Here is a 15,576-nt window from a genome sequence, read left to right on the forward strand (position 1 = left end):
TGTCAATTTTGGTGAGTTTTGAAGCATGTTAAGGGGGTCAAATTAGGGTGCGAAGGTGCGAGCGCGCCTTGGGTTGCTGTCCCCGAGCCCCACGGCAGGAGAAGCCTTGCTGCCACTAGTTAATGCATTGTGAAAGTAATGCAGTTGTTGTATTGAAGTGAAAATATCTAGCTCCCTGTAGATTTTTGCCAAAGTATGTTAATTATTCAAATGTAGGTCTAAGTCAGACCTACATAGTGGTTTTTGTTTCATGTCTCTACGACATTCCTAGTGGAAGTTACAAGCAGTTTTGTCTTTGTTTTCTTCCTAGGAGCAGTTTGTCTGTGTTGTATTCCTAGGGGGCGCTAGAGCACAATTTTGAGTTTTGGAGTTTGGTTTTTTTATCAGCTCGCAATTGTTGCCAGTCCTGATGTGTGTGCCAAGTTTGGTGAGTTTTGAAGAATTTTAAGGGGGTCAAATTACAGCTCAAAGAGGCAAAAATGACATTTTTTAGGAAACGTTGCGCAGGGGATCTTTGAAGGCGCGTAAAATCAAAACCTTATAACTTATCAAAACTTTGATCTATACTTTTAATCAGAAGGGTTCAAACTCTCTCCTGTGTGAGTTTGAAGCCGAAACGACAAACGCACTGGGAGGAGTATCGATTTGAAAAAGGTGACGGGTTTTTACAAAAATTTTATTTTGAAGGGGTAATTGCCAACTTCCTGTTGATTTTTTCTGCTAGCTGTCAATTATTAAAATGTAGGTCTAAGTGAGACCTACATAGAAGTTTTTGTTTCATGTCTTTCCGACATTCCTACCGGAAGTTACAAGCAGTTTTGTCTGTGTTTTCTTCCTAGAAGCAGTTTTTTCCGTGTTTCATTCAAAAAATTTTGTGGAGCGCAATTTTGAGTTTTATACATTTTTTTTTTCATTAAATCACAATTTCTGCCTGTCCTGATGTGTCTGCCAAGTTTGGTGAGTTTTGAAGCATTTTAAGGGGGTCAAATTACAGCTCAAAGAGGCAAAAATAGCATTTTTTGCGAAAATTTTGCTTTGAAAGGGTTTTGCAAAATTTCTGTTGAATTTTGCCCTAGAAAGTACAATTATGAAATCTAGGTCTAAGTCAGTTCTACATAGAGGATTTTGTTTCATGTCTCTACGACATTCCTAGCGGAAGTTACAAGCAGTCTGTTTTTTTTTTTTCCTAGGGGGCGCTAGAGCGCATTTTTGATTTTTGGGGTTTGGTTGCTTAATATGTTGTGGTGTCACGGTAGACCGATGTGTGTGTCAACTTTGGTGAGTTTTGAAGCATGTTAAGAGGGTGAAATTGGGGCGCGACGGTGCGGAAGAAAGAAAGAAAGAAAGAAAGAAAGAAAGAATAAAACGCAGCAGATTCAATAGGGTCCTTGCATGGCAAAGGACATGGATGTCCTTTGCCATTGCAGGGCGGACCCTAATAATAATAAAACGCAGCAGATTCAATAGGGTCCTTGCATGGCAAAGGACATGGATGTCCTTTGCCATTGCAGGGCGGACCCTAATAATAAGAAAACGTTACAGATTCAATAGGGTCCTTGCATGGCAAAGGACATGGATGTCCTTTGCCATTGCAGGGCGGACCCTAATAATAAGAAAACGTTACAGATTCAATAGGGTCCTTGCATGGCAAAGGACATGGATGTCCTTTGCCATTGCAGGGCGGACCCTAATAATAATAAGAAAACGTTACAGATTCAATAGGGTCCTTGCATGGCAAAGGACATGGATGTCCTTTGCCATTGCAGGGCGGACCCTAATAATAAAGAAAGAATAAAACGCTACAGATACAATAGGGTCCTTGCCATGGCAAAGGACATGGAGTCCTTTGCTGGCAGGGCGGACCCTAATAATAATAAGAAACGTTACAGATTCAATAGGGTCCTTGCATGGCAAAGGACATGGATGTCCTTTGCCATTGCAGGGCGGACCCTAATAATAATAAGAAACGTTACAGATTCAATAGGGTCCTTGCATGGCAAAGGACATGGATGTCCTTTGCCATTGCAGGGCGGACCCTAATAATAAAACGCAGCAGATTCAATAGGGTCCTTGCCATGGCAAAGGACATGGATGTCCTTTGCCATTGCAGGGCGGACCCTAATAAAACGCAGCAGATTCAATAGGGTCCTTGCCATGGCAAAGGACATGGAGTCCTTTGCTGGCAGGGCGGACCCTAATTAAAGCTGCAAGCAGCGTTGGTCGGGTCCGCCGTTGGCCGCCGCCGCCGCCGCCGTGTCCCGAGTCCCGATCTTAGTCAGACCAACATAGAGGTCTTTGTTTCATGTCTCTACGACATTCCTAACAGAAGTTACAAGCAGTTTTGTCTGGAAAAAGGTGACGGCTTTTTACAAAACTTTTATTTTGAAGGGGTAATTGCCAACTTCCTGTTGATTTTAACTGAAAGATGCCACCTATCAAAATGTAGGTCTAAGTGAGACCTACACAAAGGTTTTTGTTTCATGTCTGTCCGACGTTCCTACCAGAAGTTACAAGCAGTTTTATCCGTTTCCTCTTCCTAGGAGCAGTTTTTCTGTGTTTTTTTCAAAAATTGCAATAGAGCTCAATTTTGAGGTTTAAGGTTTGGTTTTTTCACTAGATCGCAATTTCTGCCCGTCCTGATGTGTGTGCCAAGTTTGGTGAGTTTTGAAGCATTCTAAGGGGGTCAAATTAAAGCTCAAAGAGGCAAAAATAGCGTTTTTTGCGAAAATGTTGCTTTGAATGAGTTTTAGCAAAATTTCTGTTGATTTTGGGTATAGACCTTTTTAATTGGAAATGTAGGTCTTAGTCAGACCTACACAGAGGTTTTCGTTTCATGTCTCTACGACATTCCTAACGGAAGTTACAAGCAGTCTCTTTTTTGTCTCTTCCTAGGGGGCGCTAGCTTTCGATTTTAATTTTTGGGGTTTGGTTGCTTAATAAGTTGGTCTGCCGCTCCATACCGATGTGTGTGTCAATTTTGGTGAGTTTTGAAGCATGTTAAGGGGGTCAAATTAGGGTGCGAAGGTGCGAGTGCGCCTTGGGTTGCTGTCCCCGAGCCCCAGGGCTTAAGACGCCTTCGTCCCACTATTTAATGCATTGTGAAAGTAATGCAGTTGTTGTATTGAAGTGAAAATATCTAGCTTCCTGTTGATTTTTGCCAAAGTATGTTAATTATTCAAATGTAGGTCTAAGTCAGACCTACATAGTGGTTTTTGTTTCATGTCTCTACGACATTCCTACCGGAAGTTACAAGCAGTTTTGTCTTTGTTTTCTTCCTAGGAGCAGTTTGTCTGTGTTGTATTCCTAGGGGGCGCTAGAGCACAATTTTGAGTTTTGGGGTTTGGTTTTTTCATCAGCTCGCAATTGTTGCCAGTCCTGATGTGTGTGCCAAGTTTGGTGTGTTTTGAAGCATTTTAAGGGGGTCAAATTACAGCTCAAAGAGGTAAAAATTATCTTTTTTAGGAAAATTTGCGCAGGGGATCTTTGAAGGCGCGTAAAATCAAACCCTTAAAACTTATCACAATTTTGTCCGACCACTTTTTTTAAAAGGGTTCAATCTCTCTCCTGTGCGAGTTTGAAGCCGAAACGACAAACGCACTGGGAGGAGTTTCGATTTGAAAAAGGTGACGGGTTTTCACGAAAACTTTTATTTTGAAGGGGTAATTGCCAACTTCCTGTTGATTTTTTCTGATAGCTGTCAATTATTAAAATGTAGGTCTAAGTAAGACCTACATAGAAGTTTTTGTTTCATGTCTTTCCGACATTCCTACCGGAAGTTACAAGCAGTTTTGTCTGTGTTTTCTTCCTAGAAGCAGTTTTTTCTGTGTTTCATTCCAAAAATTTTGTAGAGCGCAATTTTGAGTTTTAGAATTTTTTTTTTTCATTAGATCACAATTTCTGCCAGTCCTGATGTGTCTGCCAAGTTTGGTGAGTTTTGAAGCCTTTTAAGGGGGTCAAATTACAGCTCAAAGAGGCAAAAATAGCATTTTTGGCGAAAATTTTGCTTTGAAAGGGTTTTGCAAAATTTCTGTTGATTTTGGGTATAGGAGTTTCTGATGGGGAATTTAGGTCTTGGTCAGTTCTACATAGAGGATTTTGTTTCATGTCTCTACGACATTCCTACCGGAAGTTACAAGCAATCCATTTTTTGTCTTTTCCTAGGGGGCGCTAGAGCGCAATTTTGATTTTTCTGGTTCGGCTCCCTAATATGTTGGGAAGAAACTCCTCACCGACGCGTGTGTCAAATTTGGTGTGCTTTGAGGCATGGTCAGTGGGTCAAAATACAGCGCATATGCGAGTATCGGTGCGGAAGAAAGAAAGAATAATAATAAAACGCAGCAGATTCAATAGGGTCCTTGCCAGGGCAAAGGACAGAGTCCTTTGCTGGCAGGGCGGACCCTAATTAAAGCTGCAAGCAGCGTTGGTCGGGTCCGCCGTTGGCCGCCGCCGCCGCCGCCGTGTCCCGAGTCCCGATCTTAGTCAGACCAACATAGAGGTCTTTGTTTCATGTCTCTACGACATTCCTAACAGAAGTTACAAGCAGTTTTGTCTGGAAAAAGGTGACGGCTTTTTACAAAACTTTTATTTTGAAGGGGTAATTGCCAACTTCCTGTTGATTTCAACTGAAAGATGCCAATCATCAAAATGTAGGTGTAAGTGAGACCTACATAGAGTTTTTTGTTTCATGTCTGTCCGACGTTCCTACCAGAAGTTACAAGCAGTTTTATCCGTTTCCTCTTCCTAGGAGCAGTTTTTCTGTGTTTTTTTCAAAAATTGCAATAGAGCGCAATTTTGAGTTTTAAGGTTTGGTTTTTTCACTAGATCGCAATTTCTGCCAGTCCTGATGTGTGTGCCAAGTTTGGTGAGTTTTGAAGCATTTTAAGGGGGTCAAATTGCAGCTCAAAGAGGCAAAAATAGCATTTTTTTGCGAAAATTTTGCTTTGAATGAGTTTTTGCAAGATTTCTGTTGATTTTGGGTATAGACATTTTTTATTGGAAATGTAGGTCTAAGTCAGACCTACACAGAGGTTTTTGTTTCATGTCTCTACGACATTCCTGACGGAAGTTACAAGCGATTTGTTTTTGTTTTTTGCTAGGGGGCGCTAGCGCGCAATTTTCATTTTTGGGGTTTGGTTGCTTAATATGTTGGGGAGGGACACCGTACCGACGTGTGTGTCAACTTTGGTGAGTTTTGAAGCATGTTAAGGGGGTCAAATTAGGGTATTGTTTGTGTTGTATTCCTAGGGGGCGCTAGAGCACAATTTTGAGTTTTTGGGTTTGGTTTTTTCATTAACTCGCAATTGTTGCCAGTCCTGATGTGTGTGCCAAGTTTGGTGAGTTTTGAAGCATTTTAAGGGGGTCAAATTACAGCTCAAAGAGGTAAAAATGATATTTTTTTGGAAAATTTGCGCAGGGGTTCTTTGAAGGCGCGTAAAATCAAAACCTTAGAACTTATCACAACTTTGTCCGACCACTTTTTTTAAAAGGGTTCAATCTCTCTCCTGTGCGAGTTTGAAGCCGAAACGACAAACGCACTGGGAGGAGTTTCGATTTGAAAAAGGTGACGGGTTTTTACAAAACTTTTATTTTGAAGGGGTAATTGCCAACTTCCTGTTGATTATTTCTGCTAGCTGTCAATTACTAAAATGTAGGTCTTAATGAGACCTACCTAGAAGTTTTTGTTTCATGTCTTTCCGACATTCCTACCCGAAGTTACAAGCAGTTTTGTCTGTGGTTTCTTCCTGGAAGCAGTTTTTTCTGTGTTTTATTGAAAAATTAAGCTAGAGCGCAATTTTGAGTTTTTTTTTTGTTTTTTTTCATTAGATTGCAATTTCTGCCAGTCCTGATGTGTCTGCCAAGTTTGGTGAGTTTTGAAGCATTTTAAGGGGGTCAAATTACAGCTCAAAGAGGCAAAAATAGCATTTTTTTGCAAAAATTTTGCTTTGAATGGGTTTTTGCAAAATTTCTGTTGATTTTTGCCCGAGAACATACTATTATGAAATGTAGGTCTAAGTCAAATTTACATAGAGGTTTTCGTTTCACGTCTCTACGACATTCTTAACGGAAGTTACAAGCAGTTTTTTTTTTTTTTTTCAAAGGGGGCGCTAGCGCGCAATTTTGTATTTTGGGGTTTGGTTGCTTAATATGTGTTTTTGCCAAGCCTTACCGATGTGTGTTTAAAATTTGGTGAGTTTTGGAGCATGGTCAGTGGGTCAAATTAGGGTTCGAAGCTGCGGAATAATAATAATAATAATAATAAAACGCAGCAGATTCAATAGGGTCCTTGCCATGGCAAAGGACATGGATGTCCTTTGCCATTGCAGGGCGGACCCTAATAACATGAAAGACTAAAAAATGTTTATAAATAATAAATAATGCATACTGTGCGCCTACGATTGCACCATGCATAGATAAATAATAAAAAGAGGATTAGTATAACCGATCCATAGTCGTCCCTAAACGGAAGTTTAGATATTTTTGATATCTCCACCACATAATAAAATAAAATACAAGAAATACAGCATTGCAATACATATAAAAGACAAATATTAATTTAAGCAGTAATTTGGCAAAAAATATGTAGAATATCCATCCATCCTTTTATACCGCTTGTCCCTTTTGGCCAGAGAGGAGATGTAATCCCCCCCCCCCCCTTCTGGTCCTTGGCCTGCCCCGGGGTCTCTTCCCAGTAGGACTTGCAACGAGGACCTCCCTAGGGAGACACTCGTGAGGCATCCACACGAGATGCCCGGACCACCTAAATTGGCTCCTTTTCAAGCTAAAGGAGCAGCGGCTCTACTCCGAGTCTCTCTGGGGTGACTGAACTTCTCACCCTATGTCTAAGGGAGATGCCAGCCACCCTTCTGAGAAAACTCATTTTGGCCGCTTGTATTCTTTCGGTCCTAAAAAAAGCTTCAGGATACCCCAGGAGGAAGTTGCTAATGTCGTTTTGGAGAGGGAAGTCCGGGGGTCTCTACTGGAGCTGTCGACCCCGCGACCCGATTCCAGGTAAGCGGTTGAAGATGGATGGATGTCCCTTTCAGGGTCGCGGGGGTGCTGGAGACAATCTCAGCTGCAATACAGTGTTAGGCGGGGTAGACCCTGGACAAGTCGCCTCCTCATCATTCTTTTAAAAAACTGGTACGATCACAACATCGCGCTTCAAATATCACGGCTTCACTGCATTGCCGATTTGATTTTTTTACATGTCCAGCCAAAGTGAAGAAAAATTATTTTGATTCAATTGATCTTCAACATCAATAACAACATTTTGGTTTGAGCGACAATGTAGGATACGCAATGTTACATCTGGAACGCTAAGATCACACCTCATGATTGTAGTTCTGACTTAGAGGAATTACTCAGGATATGACATGGTATTTACACATCGTGGCCATGTTTTCGTGGCCGAGAGGAGGCTATAGCAATGATACTTGGAGGATCCTGAAAGGTTTTTGATAATCGGAGTGTTTTTCTGCAGATTACCGGAGCTGAACATCACAGACGCTTACAATAACCAAAACTCCACGAATAAAACGCAGTGCATCGATTTAAAGGATTGGGATTGGCTCACCCGCCACCAGCCAGTCTACTTGTGCATCATCACTGTGCTGGGAATCGTGTTAAACGCCTTCGTGTTGCTGGTCTTCTGCTTCCACAAGAAGGCGTGCACAGTAGCCGAAATCTACCTCAGCAACTTGGCGGCCGCCGACCTTGTCCTAGTCTCTTGTCTGCCCTTCTGGGCCGTCTACATCTACAGAAAATTCAAATGGCCTTTTGGAGAGACCCTTTGCAAAGTGGTCAATGCAGGCATCAAGATGAACGCTTACTGCAGCATCTACTTCCTTGTCCTGGTTAGCATGGATCGCTACGTGGCGCTGGTGCATCCGATGTCCTACGGGCGAATGCGTCATCCCAAGTATGCCAAACTGGGATGTTTGCTGGTGTGGGGCTTGGGCTTGTTACTGAGCGCTTCAACGCTGGTTTTCAGGGCAGTGAAGTATTTTCCAGAGCATGATATTCGAGCTTGCTTCTTGGATTATCCGAGCAAAATGGTAGAGCTGGTCAGCGACGGGATGCTGATCACCTTTAGCTTCATCATCCCAATTTCCATCATCGCATTCTGCACCATCAAAATCATCCGGGCGCTAAAGAAACAGTCACTTGCGAGGTCCAATGCCCAGAAGAGTGAGCAGAAGGCCACCACGCTGGTGCTGGTCGTCCTCATAGCCTTCCTCATCTGCTGGGTGCCTTTTCACTTCATCGCCGCACTAGATGTGCTCCAAAAAACAAACATTTTGGTAGGATGTGCCGTCGAAAAAGTTTTATCAATTTGCACCCAGATCTTTGCCTACCTGTCTTGTTTCAACAGCGTCGTCAATCCTATCTTGTATGTCATTGTTGGGAAAAATTTCCGGAAAAAGGTTCAGGAAATGTGCAAACAGCGTGGGGTCAGCATGGAGACAACAGCGTCGACGCGTTCTGACACTTCCGCAACACTGAAGAGTTTCGCATAAGGTTGGTTTCAGGTACATGTTGGTCTCCTTAAATCCCCCAGGGGGATATTCCAGATTGACATTCCATAACAGATACTCATTAGCACAGCAACATTTCTGTTCCACGTTTTGTTGTTGTTTGTTGCTCGGCAGGATTTTTGAGGCGTTTGTTTGTTGTTGCTTGTTTTTTAAGAATTAGCAAACAAAGCTCACCATGATGTTTCTTTGACAGCAGTGGAAGGACAACATATAAAAAAAAACAAAATAAACATGGCACATCATTACGTCACTTCCTGTCAATGAGAAAGGACGCAAAGAAAAGGGGCTTCGGTTCTGCTCCTGGGATTTTTGTTAGGTTTGAAGACTTTGACTACTGACTTTGCAATCACAGCCACAGGAGCGTCACCTGGCATTTTTGACCTGATTTTAGTCGGTTGAGAGGCACTAATACGGTGAAATAAGGCGAATTGGAGCCTGAGCTATAGTGCGCAAAGTAGAGAAATTCCGGCTGGATATAATCGGACTCACTTCGACGCACAGCAAGGGCTCTGGAACCACTTCTCTCATAAGGGGCTGGACTCTCTTACACTCTGGCGTCGCCGGCAGTGAGAGGCGACGGGCTGGGGTGGCAATTCTCGTTTCCCCCCGGCTCAAAGCCTGCACGTTGGAGTTCAACCCAGTGGACGAAAGGGTACCCTCCCTCCGCCTTCGGGTGGGGGGACGGGTCCTGACTGTTGTTTGTGCTTACGCGCCAAACAACAGTCCAGAGTACCCACCCTTTTTTGGTACACTCGAGGGAGTACTGGAAAATGCTACCCCTTGTCCTACTGGGGGACTTCAACGCTCATGTTGGCAACGACAGTGAAACCTGGAGGCGTGATTGGGAAGAATGGCCGCCCGGATCTGAACCTGAGTGGTGTTTTGGTATTGGACTTTTTTGCTTGTCACAGTTTGTCCATAACAAACACCATGTTCAAACATAAGGGTGTCCATATGTGCACTTGACACCAGGACACCCTAGGTCGCAGTTCCATGATCGACTTTGTAGTTGTGTCATCGGATTTGCGGACTCATGTTTTGGACACTTCGGTGAAAAGAAGGGCAGAGCTTTCTACCGATCACCACCTGGTGGTGAGTTGGCTGCGATGGTGGGGGAGGATGCCGGACAGACCTTGCAGGCCCAAACGCATTCTGAGGGTTTGCTGGGAACGTCTGGCAGAGTTTCCTGTGAGAGAAAGTTTCAATTCCCACCTCCGGAAGAACTTTGAACATGTCACGAGGGTGGTGTTGGACATTGAGTCCGAGTGGACCATGTTCCGCACCTCTATTGTTGAGGCGGATGATTGGAGCTGTGGCCGCAAGGTAGTTGGTGCCTGTCAGGGCGGTAATCATAGAACCCGTTGGTGGACACCAGCGGTGAGGGATGCCGTCAAGCTGAGGAAGGAGTCCTATCGGGTTCGTTTGGCTCATGGGACTCCGGAGGCAGTGGACGGGTACAGACAGGCCAAGCGGTGTGCAGCTTCAGCGGTCGCGGAGGCAAAAACTCGAACATAGGAGGAGTTCGGGGAAGCCATGGAAAACGACTTCCGGATGGCTTCGAAGCGATTCTGGACCACCATCCGCCGCCTCAAGAAAGCGAAGCAGTACACTGTAGACACCGTGTACGGTGCGGACGGTGTTCTGCTGATCTCAACTGCGGATGTTGTGGATAGGTGGAAGGAATACTTCGAAGACCTCCTCAATCCCACCAACACATCTTCCTATGAGGAAGCAGTGCCTGGGGAATTCTGTTGTGGGGTCTCCTATTTCTGGGGCTGAGGTTGCCGAGGTAGTTGAAAAATTCCTCGGTGGCAAGGCCCCAGAGGTGGACGAGATCCGCCCGAAGTTCCTTAAGGCTCTGGATGCTGTGGGGGCTGTCTTTGTTGACAAGACTCTGCAGCATCGCGTGGACATCGGGGGCGGTACCTCTGGATTGGCAGACTGGGGTGGTGGTCCCTCTCTTTAAGAAGGGGGACCGGAGGGTGTGTTCCAACTATCGTGGGATCACACTCCTCAGCCTTCCCGGTAAGGTTTATTCAGGTGTACTTAAGAGGAGGCTACGCCGGATAGTTGAACTTCGGATTCAGGAGGAACAGTGTGGTTTCCGTCCAGGTCGTGGAACTGTGGACCAGCTCTATACTCTCGGCAGGGTTCTTGAGGGTGCATGGGAGTTTGCCCAACCAGTTTACATGTGCTTTGTGGACTTGGAGAAGGCATTCGACCGTGTCCCTCAGGAAGTCTTGAGGGGAGTGCTCAGAGAGTATGGGGTATTGGACTGTCTTATTGTGGCGGTCCGCTCCCTGTACGATCAGTGTCAGAGCTTGGTCCGCATTGCCGGCAGTAAGTCGGACACATTTCCAGTGAGGGTTGGACTCCGTCAAGGCTGTCCTTTGTCACCGATTCTGTTCATAACTTTTATGGACAGAATTTCTAGGCGTAGTCAAGGCGTTGAGGGGTTCCAGTTTGGTGGCCGCGGGATTAGGTCTCTGCTTTTTGCAAATGATGTGGTCCTGATGGCTTCATCTTGCAGGGATCTTCAGCTCTCACTGGCTCTTACTAGTTCAAACCCTTCATTTATTGAATCAAAAATACTGAAATTCCACAACATAGTGGAAGAAAACTATAATCCGCTACCCAAGAATGTACAACAATTATTCTCAACAAAAGAGGAGAGATATAATCTTAGCAAAAAAATCCATACTTTTGCGGAGACTATTAGGCTCTTGTTCTCTATTGCTCTTTGATCTCGGCGCACTCTCCATAGTCACGTGACCGCCGCGGTCTAATCAGCTGTGCTTATAAGGCGGTAACAGGAAGTGGCCAGTAGACAGGACATGAGGGGAGACAGATTGTATTTCTGCTCGAGGTAGGTTTTTATTCTCGTTTTCACCCAAAGTATTGTGCAGACGGGATTCTGAACTAAATGCCTATTTGTTAACTTTATAAAGCAGACTACCAGCACCGGATTTTTTTGTCATTGGACCGGGTTTGACGCTACAAGCGGTGTTGGTGAGTCCATATTTATGAAAATGCACCTCTAGCATTGGTCTTTGTTCGATTTGTATCATTGCAAGAGTCTTTGTGGCATATATCTCAATCGTCAATATAGAAGGTTTATTACTTGAACCAATGTGAACTAATGAGTATTTAATGTACTTTTGAATGTCTTTTAATAATAAGCACGTATAGTGCACTGTCCGCTTTGTATAGGTCATATTTATGCTGCTAATGGTTATTTTAGCACTTTATTGCATATTGTGATTTTGACATGTATGTTGATTTATATTGTACAATACAAAGGAAAAACCTGTTCTGAGTACTTTATAATGCAATTAATGTTATTTAATGAAGATATTTAATTTGTCTACACATAGCTCGGTTGGTAGAGTGGCCGTGCCAGCAACTCAAAGAGTTGCAGGTTCGATTCCCGCTTCCGCCACCCTAGTCACTGCCGTTGTGTCCTTGGGCAAGACACTTTACCCACCTGCTCCCAGTGCCACCCACACTGGTTTAAATGTAACTTATATATTGGGTTTCACTATGTAAAGCGCTTTGAGTCACTAGGGAAAAGCGCTATATAAATATAATTCACATTTACAAAGATGGTCCTGGTTCTTACACAGGCCAGGCTTCTCCTTATGATGAAAAAGCTAAAGGGAAAAAAGCATCTAGTCCAAGGATCGTTCTGGCTGGTAGGAGGCTCTCGAGCCAAACCTCTACACATTTTCACCCTTAACCGCAGCACATGGACTGTACGGCTTTACTCTCTACAAAACCTTTCTCCAAGAATTATATTATCTGACCTGAAATTTAAACAAGATCCATAGACACTGAATACTTGAATTGAAATTGTATGTATGTATATAGTAACTGTGTTTTTCTTCACACTGCTTTCACATTGAATGGGCATTAAACTATATGTTGTGTATATATCTGCTGTCCAATACTTATTCTTTAATACACCGTGCCAACCAAACTGCAATTCAAGCTCTGCCTTCACTCTCCGAGTCGAAACTCTAGTCTTCTGTTCCTAGCCCTTAAAGGGGAACATTATAACAATTTCAGAAGGGTTAAAACCAATAAAAATCAGTTCCCAATGGCTTATTTCATTTTTCAAAGTTTTTTTTTTATTTTTACCCATCACGCAATATCCCGAAAAACTGCTTCAAAGTGCCTGATTTTCACCATCGGTATATCCACCCGTCCATTTTCCTGTGACGTCACTGCGTGATGCCAATAAAAACAAACATGGCGGATAGAACAGAAAGATATAGCGACATTAGCTCGGATTCAGACTCGGATTTCAGCGATTCAACAGATTTCGCATGTATTGAAACTGATGGCTGGAGTGTGGAGGCAGATAGCGAAAACGAAATTGAAGAAGAAACTGAAGCTATTGAGCCATATCACGGCAGACAACGGCAACGAGGACGAATTCGGCGATCACCTTCTAACCAACGATTGCATCTTTTGACAACTGGTGCAACTTGAATCCGTCGATTGGTATGTGTTTGTTTGGCATTAAATGTGGGTGGAGGGAAAGGCTGGATGCAAATATAGCTACAAATGAGGCATAATGATGCAATATGTACATAAAGCTAGCCTAAATAGCATGTTAGCATCTATTAGCTTGCAGTCATGCCGTGCGCAAATGTCTGATTAGCACATAAGTCAATAACATCAACAAACCTCACCTTTGTGATTTCGTTGACTTTATCGTTGGAAATGCATCTGCTTTGAGTTTTGCAGGATATCCACACATCTCTTTCGTAGCATCGCTATCATCGGTGGCGATGCTACGACAGAACAGAACAAACGAGGGACTTTCGCATTTTTTGACAACTGGTGCAACTTGAATCCGTCAATTGGTATGTTTGTTTGGCATTAAATGTGGGTGGAGGGAAAGGCTGGATGCAAATATAGCTACAAATGAGGCATAATGATGCAATATGTACATACAGCTAGCCTAAATAGCATGTTAGCATCGATTAGCATGCCGTGACCATTGATATGTCTGATTAGCACACTCCACGTAAGTCAACTTGAATCCGTCCCTGTTCGTGTTGTTACACCCTCCGACAACACACAGACGAGGCATGATGTCTGCAAGTTACGGAAAACAGTCGAAAAAACGGAAAATAACAGAGCTAATTTGACTTGTGTGTGTAATGTGTTTGAGAAAATGGCGGATTGCTTCCTGTTGTGACGTCACGGGTGAAAGGTCATTGCTCCGACAGCGAACAATTGAAAGGCGTTTCAATCGCCAAATTCACCCTTTTCGAGTTCGGAAATCGGTTAAAAAAAAATATGGTCTTTTTTCTGCAATATCAAGGTATATATTGACGCTTACATAGGTCTGGTGATAATGTTTCCCTTTAACACCCCGTATACTTTACATTGATTTGTAGCACGTATAGGTTACACAGAACCCCGCATGGATCAGTGCCTGAGTGTGAAAGGTTGCTTTGCTAAATGTGTCAGCGATTGGCTGATGCCCAGTCAGTTATGGGGGAAATTAAAAAGATAATTCAAACAGCTCACAAATAATTAAATCCGGGTCACGGCACCAAGTGTAACCGGTGGTCTTTACCTCTGCGTTGTGGGTGCTTTTATGGAAGACGACCGACACCATGTGTTTCTCCACTGCACTTTACTGATAACACAGAATACAATTGTCATCAAAAACTTTCTGCCATCGTCTAGCCCCTCTCCCGTTATCGTAGACATAAAGGGTGGGCATAGTTACATACACAGTAAAATAAAAACATACCTGAAAACACAGAATACAATTGTCATCAAAAACTTTCTGCCATCGTCGAGCCCCTAACACAAATATAATAATGAACAAGAAATTAATTAAAGTTCTTAAGACAAAACATTTTCTGTCGTCCCGTTATCGTAGACAAAAAGGGAAGTTGGAAGGCGTGTCCAACGCATATAAAAAGACAGGTGTCACAGTTATTATTGCAGTTGGAGGGACAACGAGACAATGGTTCCACATTGAATGAATGAATGGTTTATTTTGAGCCATCCAAACAAACCAAAAGAATGACATAACATACAAAATAAATATATATATATATATATATACACATTATTTTTTACAGCTACATTGAAAACATTACATGTGACTAATCTTTTATAGATGTCAAGATTGGCTCAAAAGGGAGTGGGAAGAAGTAAACTTATTAGGTCCCACCCCTATACATATACAATATATATATATATATATATATATATATATATATATATATATATATATATATATATATATATATATATATATATATATATATATATATATATATATATATATATATATATATATATATACATACAATAATATATATAATTCAATTCAGTGGTTGCTGCGTGGATGCTATATATTTTGAGACATTTGTGATTTGGGGCTATATAAATAAACTGATTGATTATCTATATATAATACATTTAAATTCACACACACTTACATATATACATATGCACACACACACATATACACAACACACACATATATGCACACACATATATACAATGTATATATATATATACATACACAATCACATACATACACACACACCTATATAAATACTATATATATAATATACACTTTTGTCTAAACATTATTGACAGTTTTTGGTGCCTATGGGAACAAGCTTTCATTTTGACTGGGATATTAGTGGTTAATAGTGGATCTGTGGCTGTGGAGCTACTGCCCCTGATCGACAGCACCTGAGGACCACTCTTGCTATGTGTCCTATGCTGTGCATTAAAAGAGACGAGGGGAGCCAAAACATCAAACAATATTCAGGTATTTACATGTAACTTACTTATTTTGTGTATATATATATATATATATATATATATATATATATATATATATATATATATACTTTTTTTTTTAATTTAATTTTATTTATTTTTTTTTTTTACAATTGTTTTTAACATGGCTGTGCAGCACTTTGGAAACGTTATTGTTGTTTAAATGTGCTATATAAATAAAGTGGATTGGATTGGATTAATTATAACAATAATAAAACAA

At 42.2% G+C, this 15,576-nt stretch overlaps 1 protein-coding gene and 1 long non-coding RNA gene across 2 annotated transcripts in view; one reads left to right on the forward strand and one right to left on the reverse strand.

The window, feature by feature from the left end:
- LOC133550032 (B2 bradykinin receptor-like) overlaps positions 1-12,453 on the forward strand; it is a 93,315-nt gene extending 80,862 nt beyond the window's left edge. The window contains exon 2 of the mRNA XM_061896028.1: positions 7,481-12,453. Within this exon, the coding sequence (XP_061752012.1) occupies positions 7,481-8,516 (1,036 nt within the window). The 3' untranslated portion in view covers positions 8,517-12,453. The remainder of the gene's footprint in view (positions 1-7,480) is intronic.
- Positions 1-15,576, reverse strand: part of LOC133550035 (uncharacterized) — a 262,035-nt gene that overhangs the window by 205,069 nt on the left and 41,390 nt on the right. The gene's annotated exons all lie outside the window — the stretch shown is intronic.

This window comes from Nerophis ophidion, linkage group LG03 (assembly GCF_033978795.1).
Source record: "Nerophis ophidion isolate RoL-2023_Sa linkage group LG03, RoL_Noph_v1.0, whole genome shotgun sequence".
Taxonomy (NCBI): domain Eukaryota; kingdom Metazoa; phylum Chordata; class Actinopteri; order Syngnathiformes; family Syngnathidae; genus Nerophis; species Nerophis ophidion.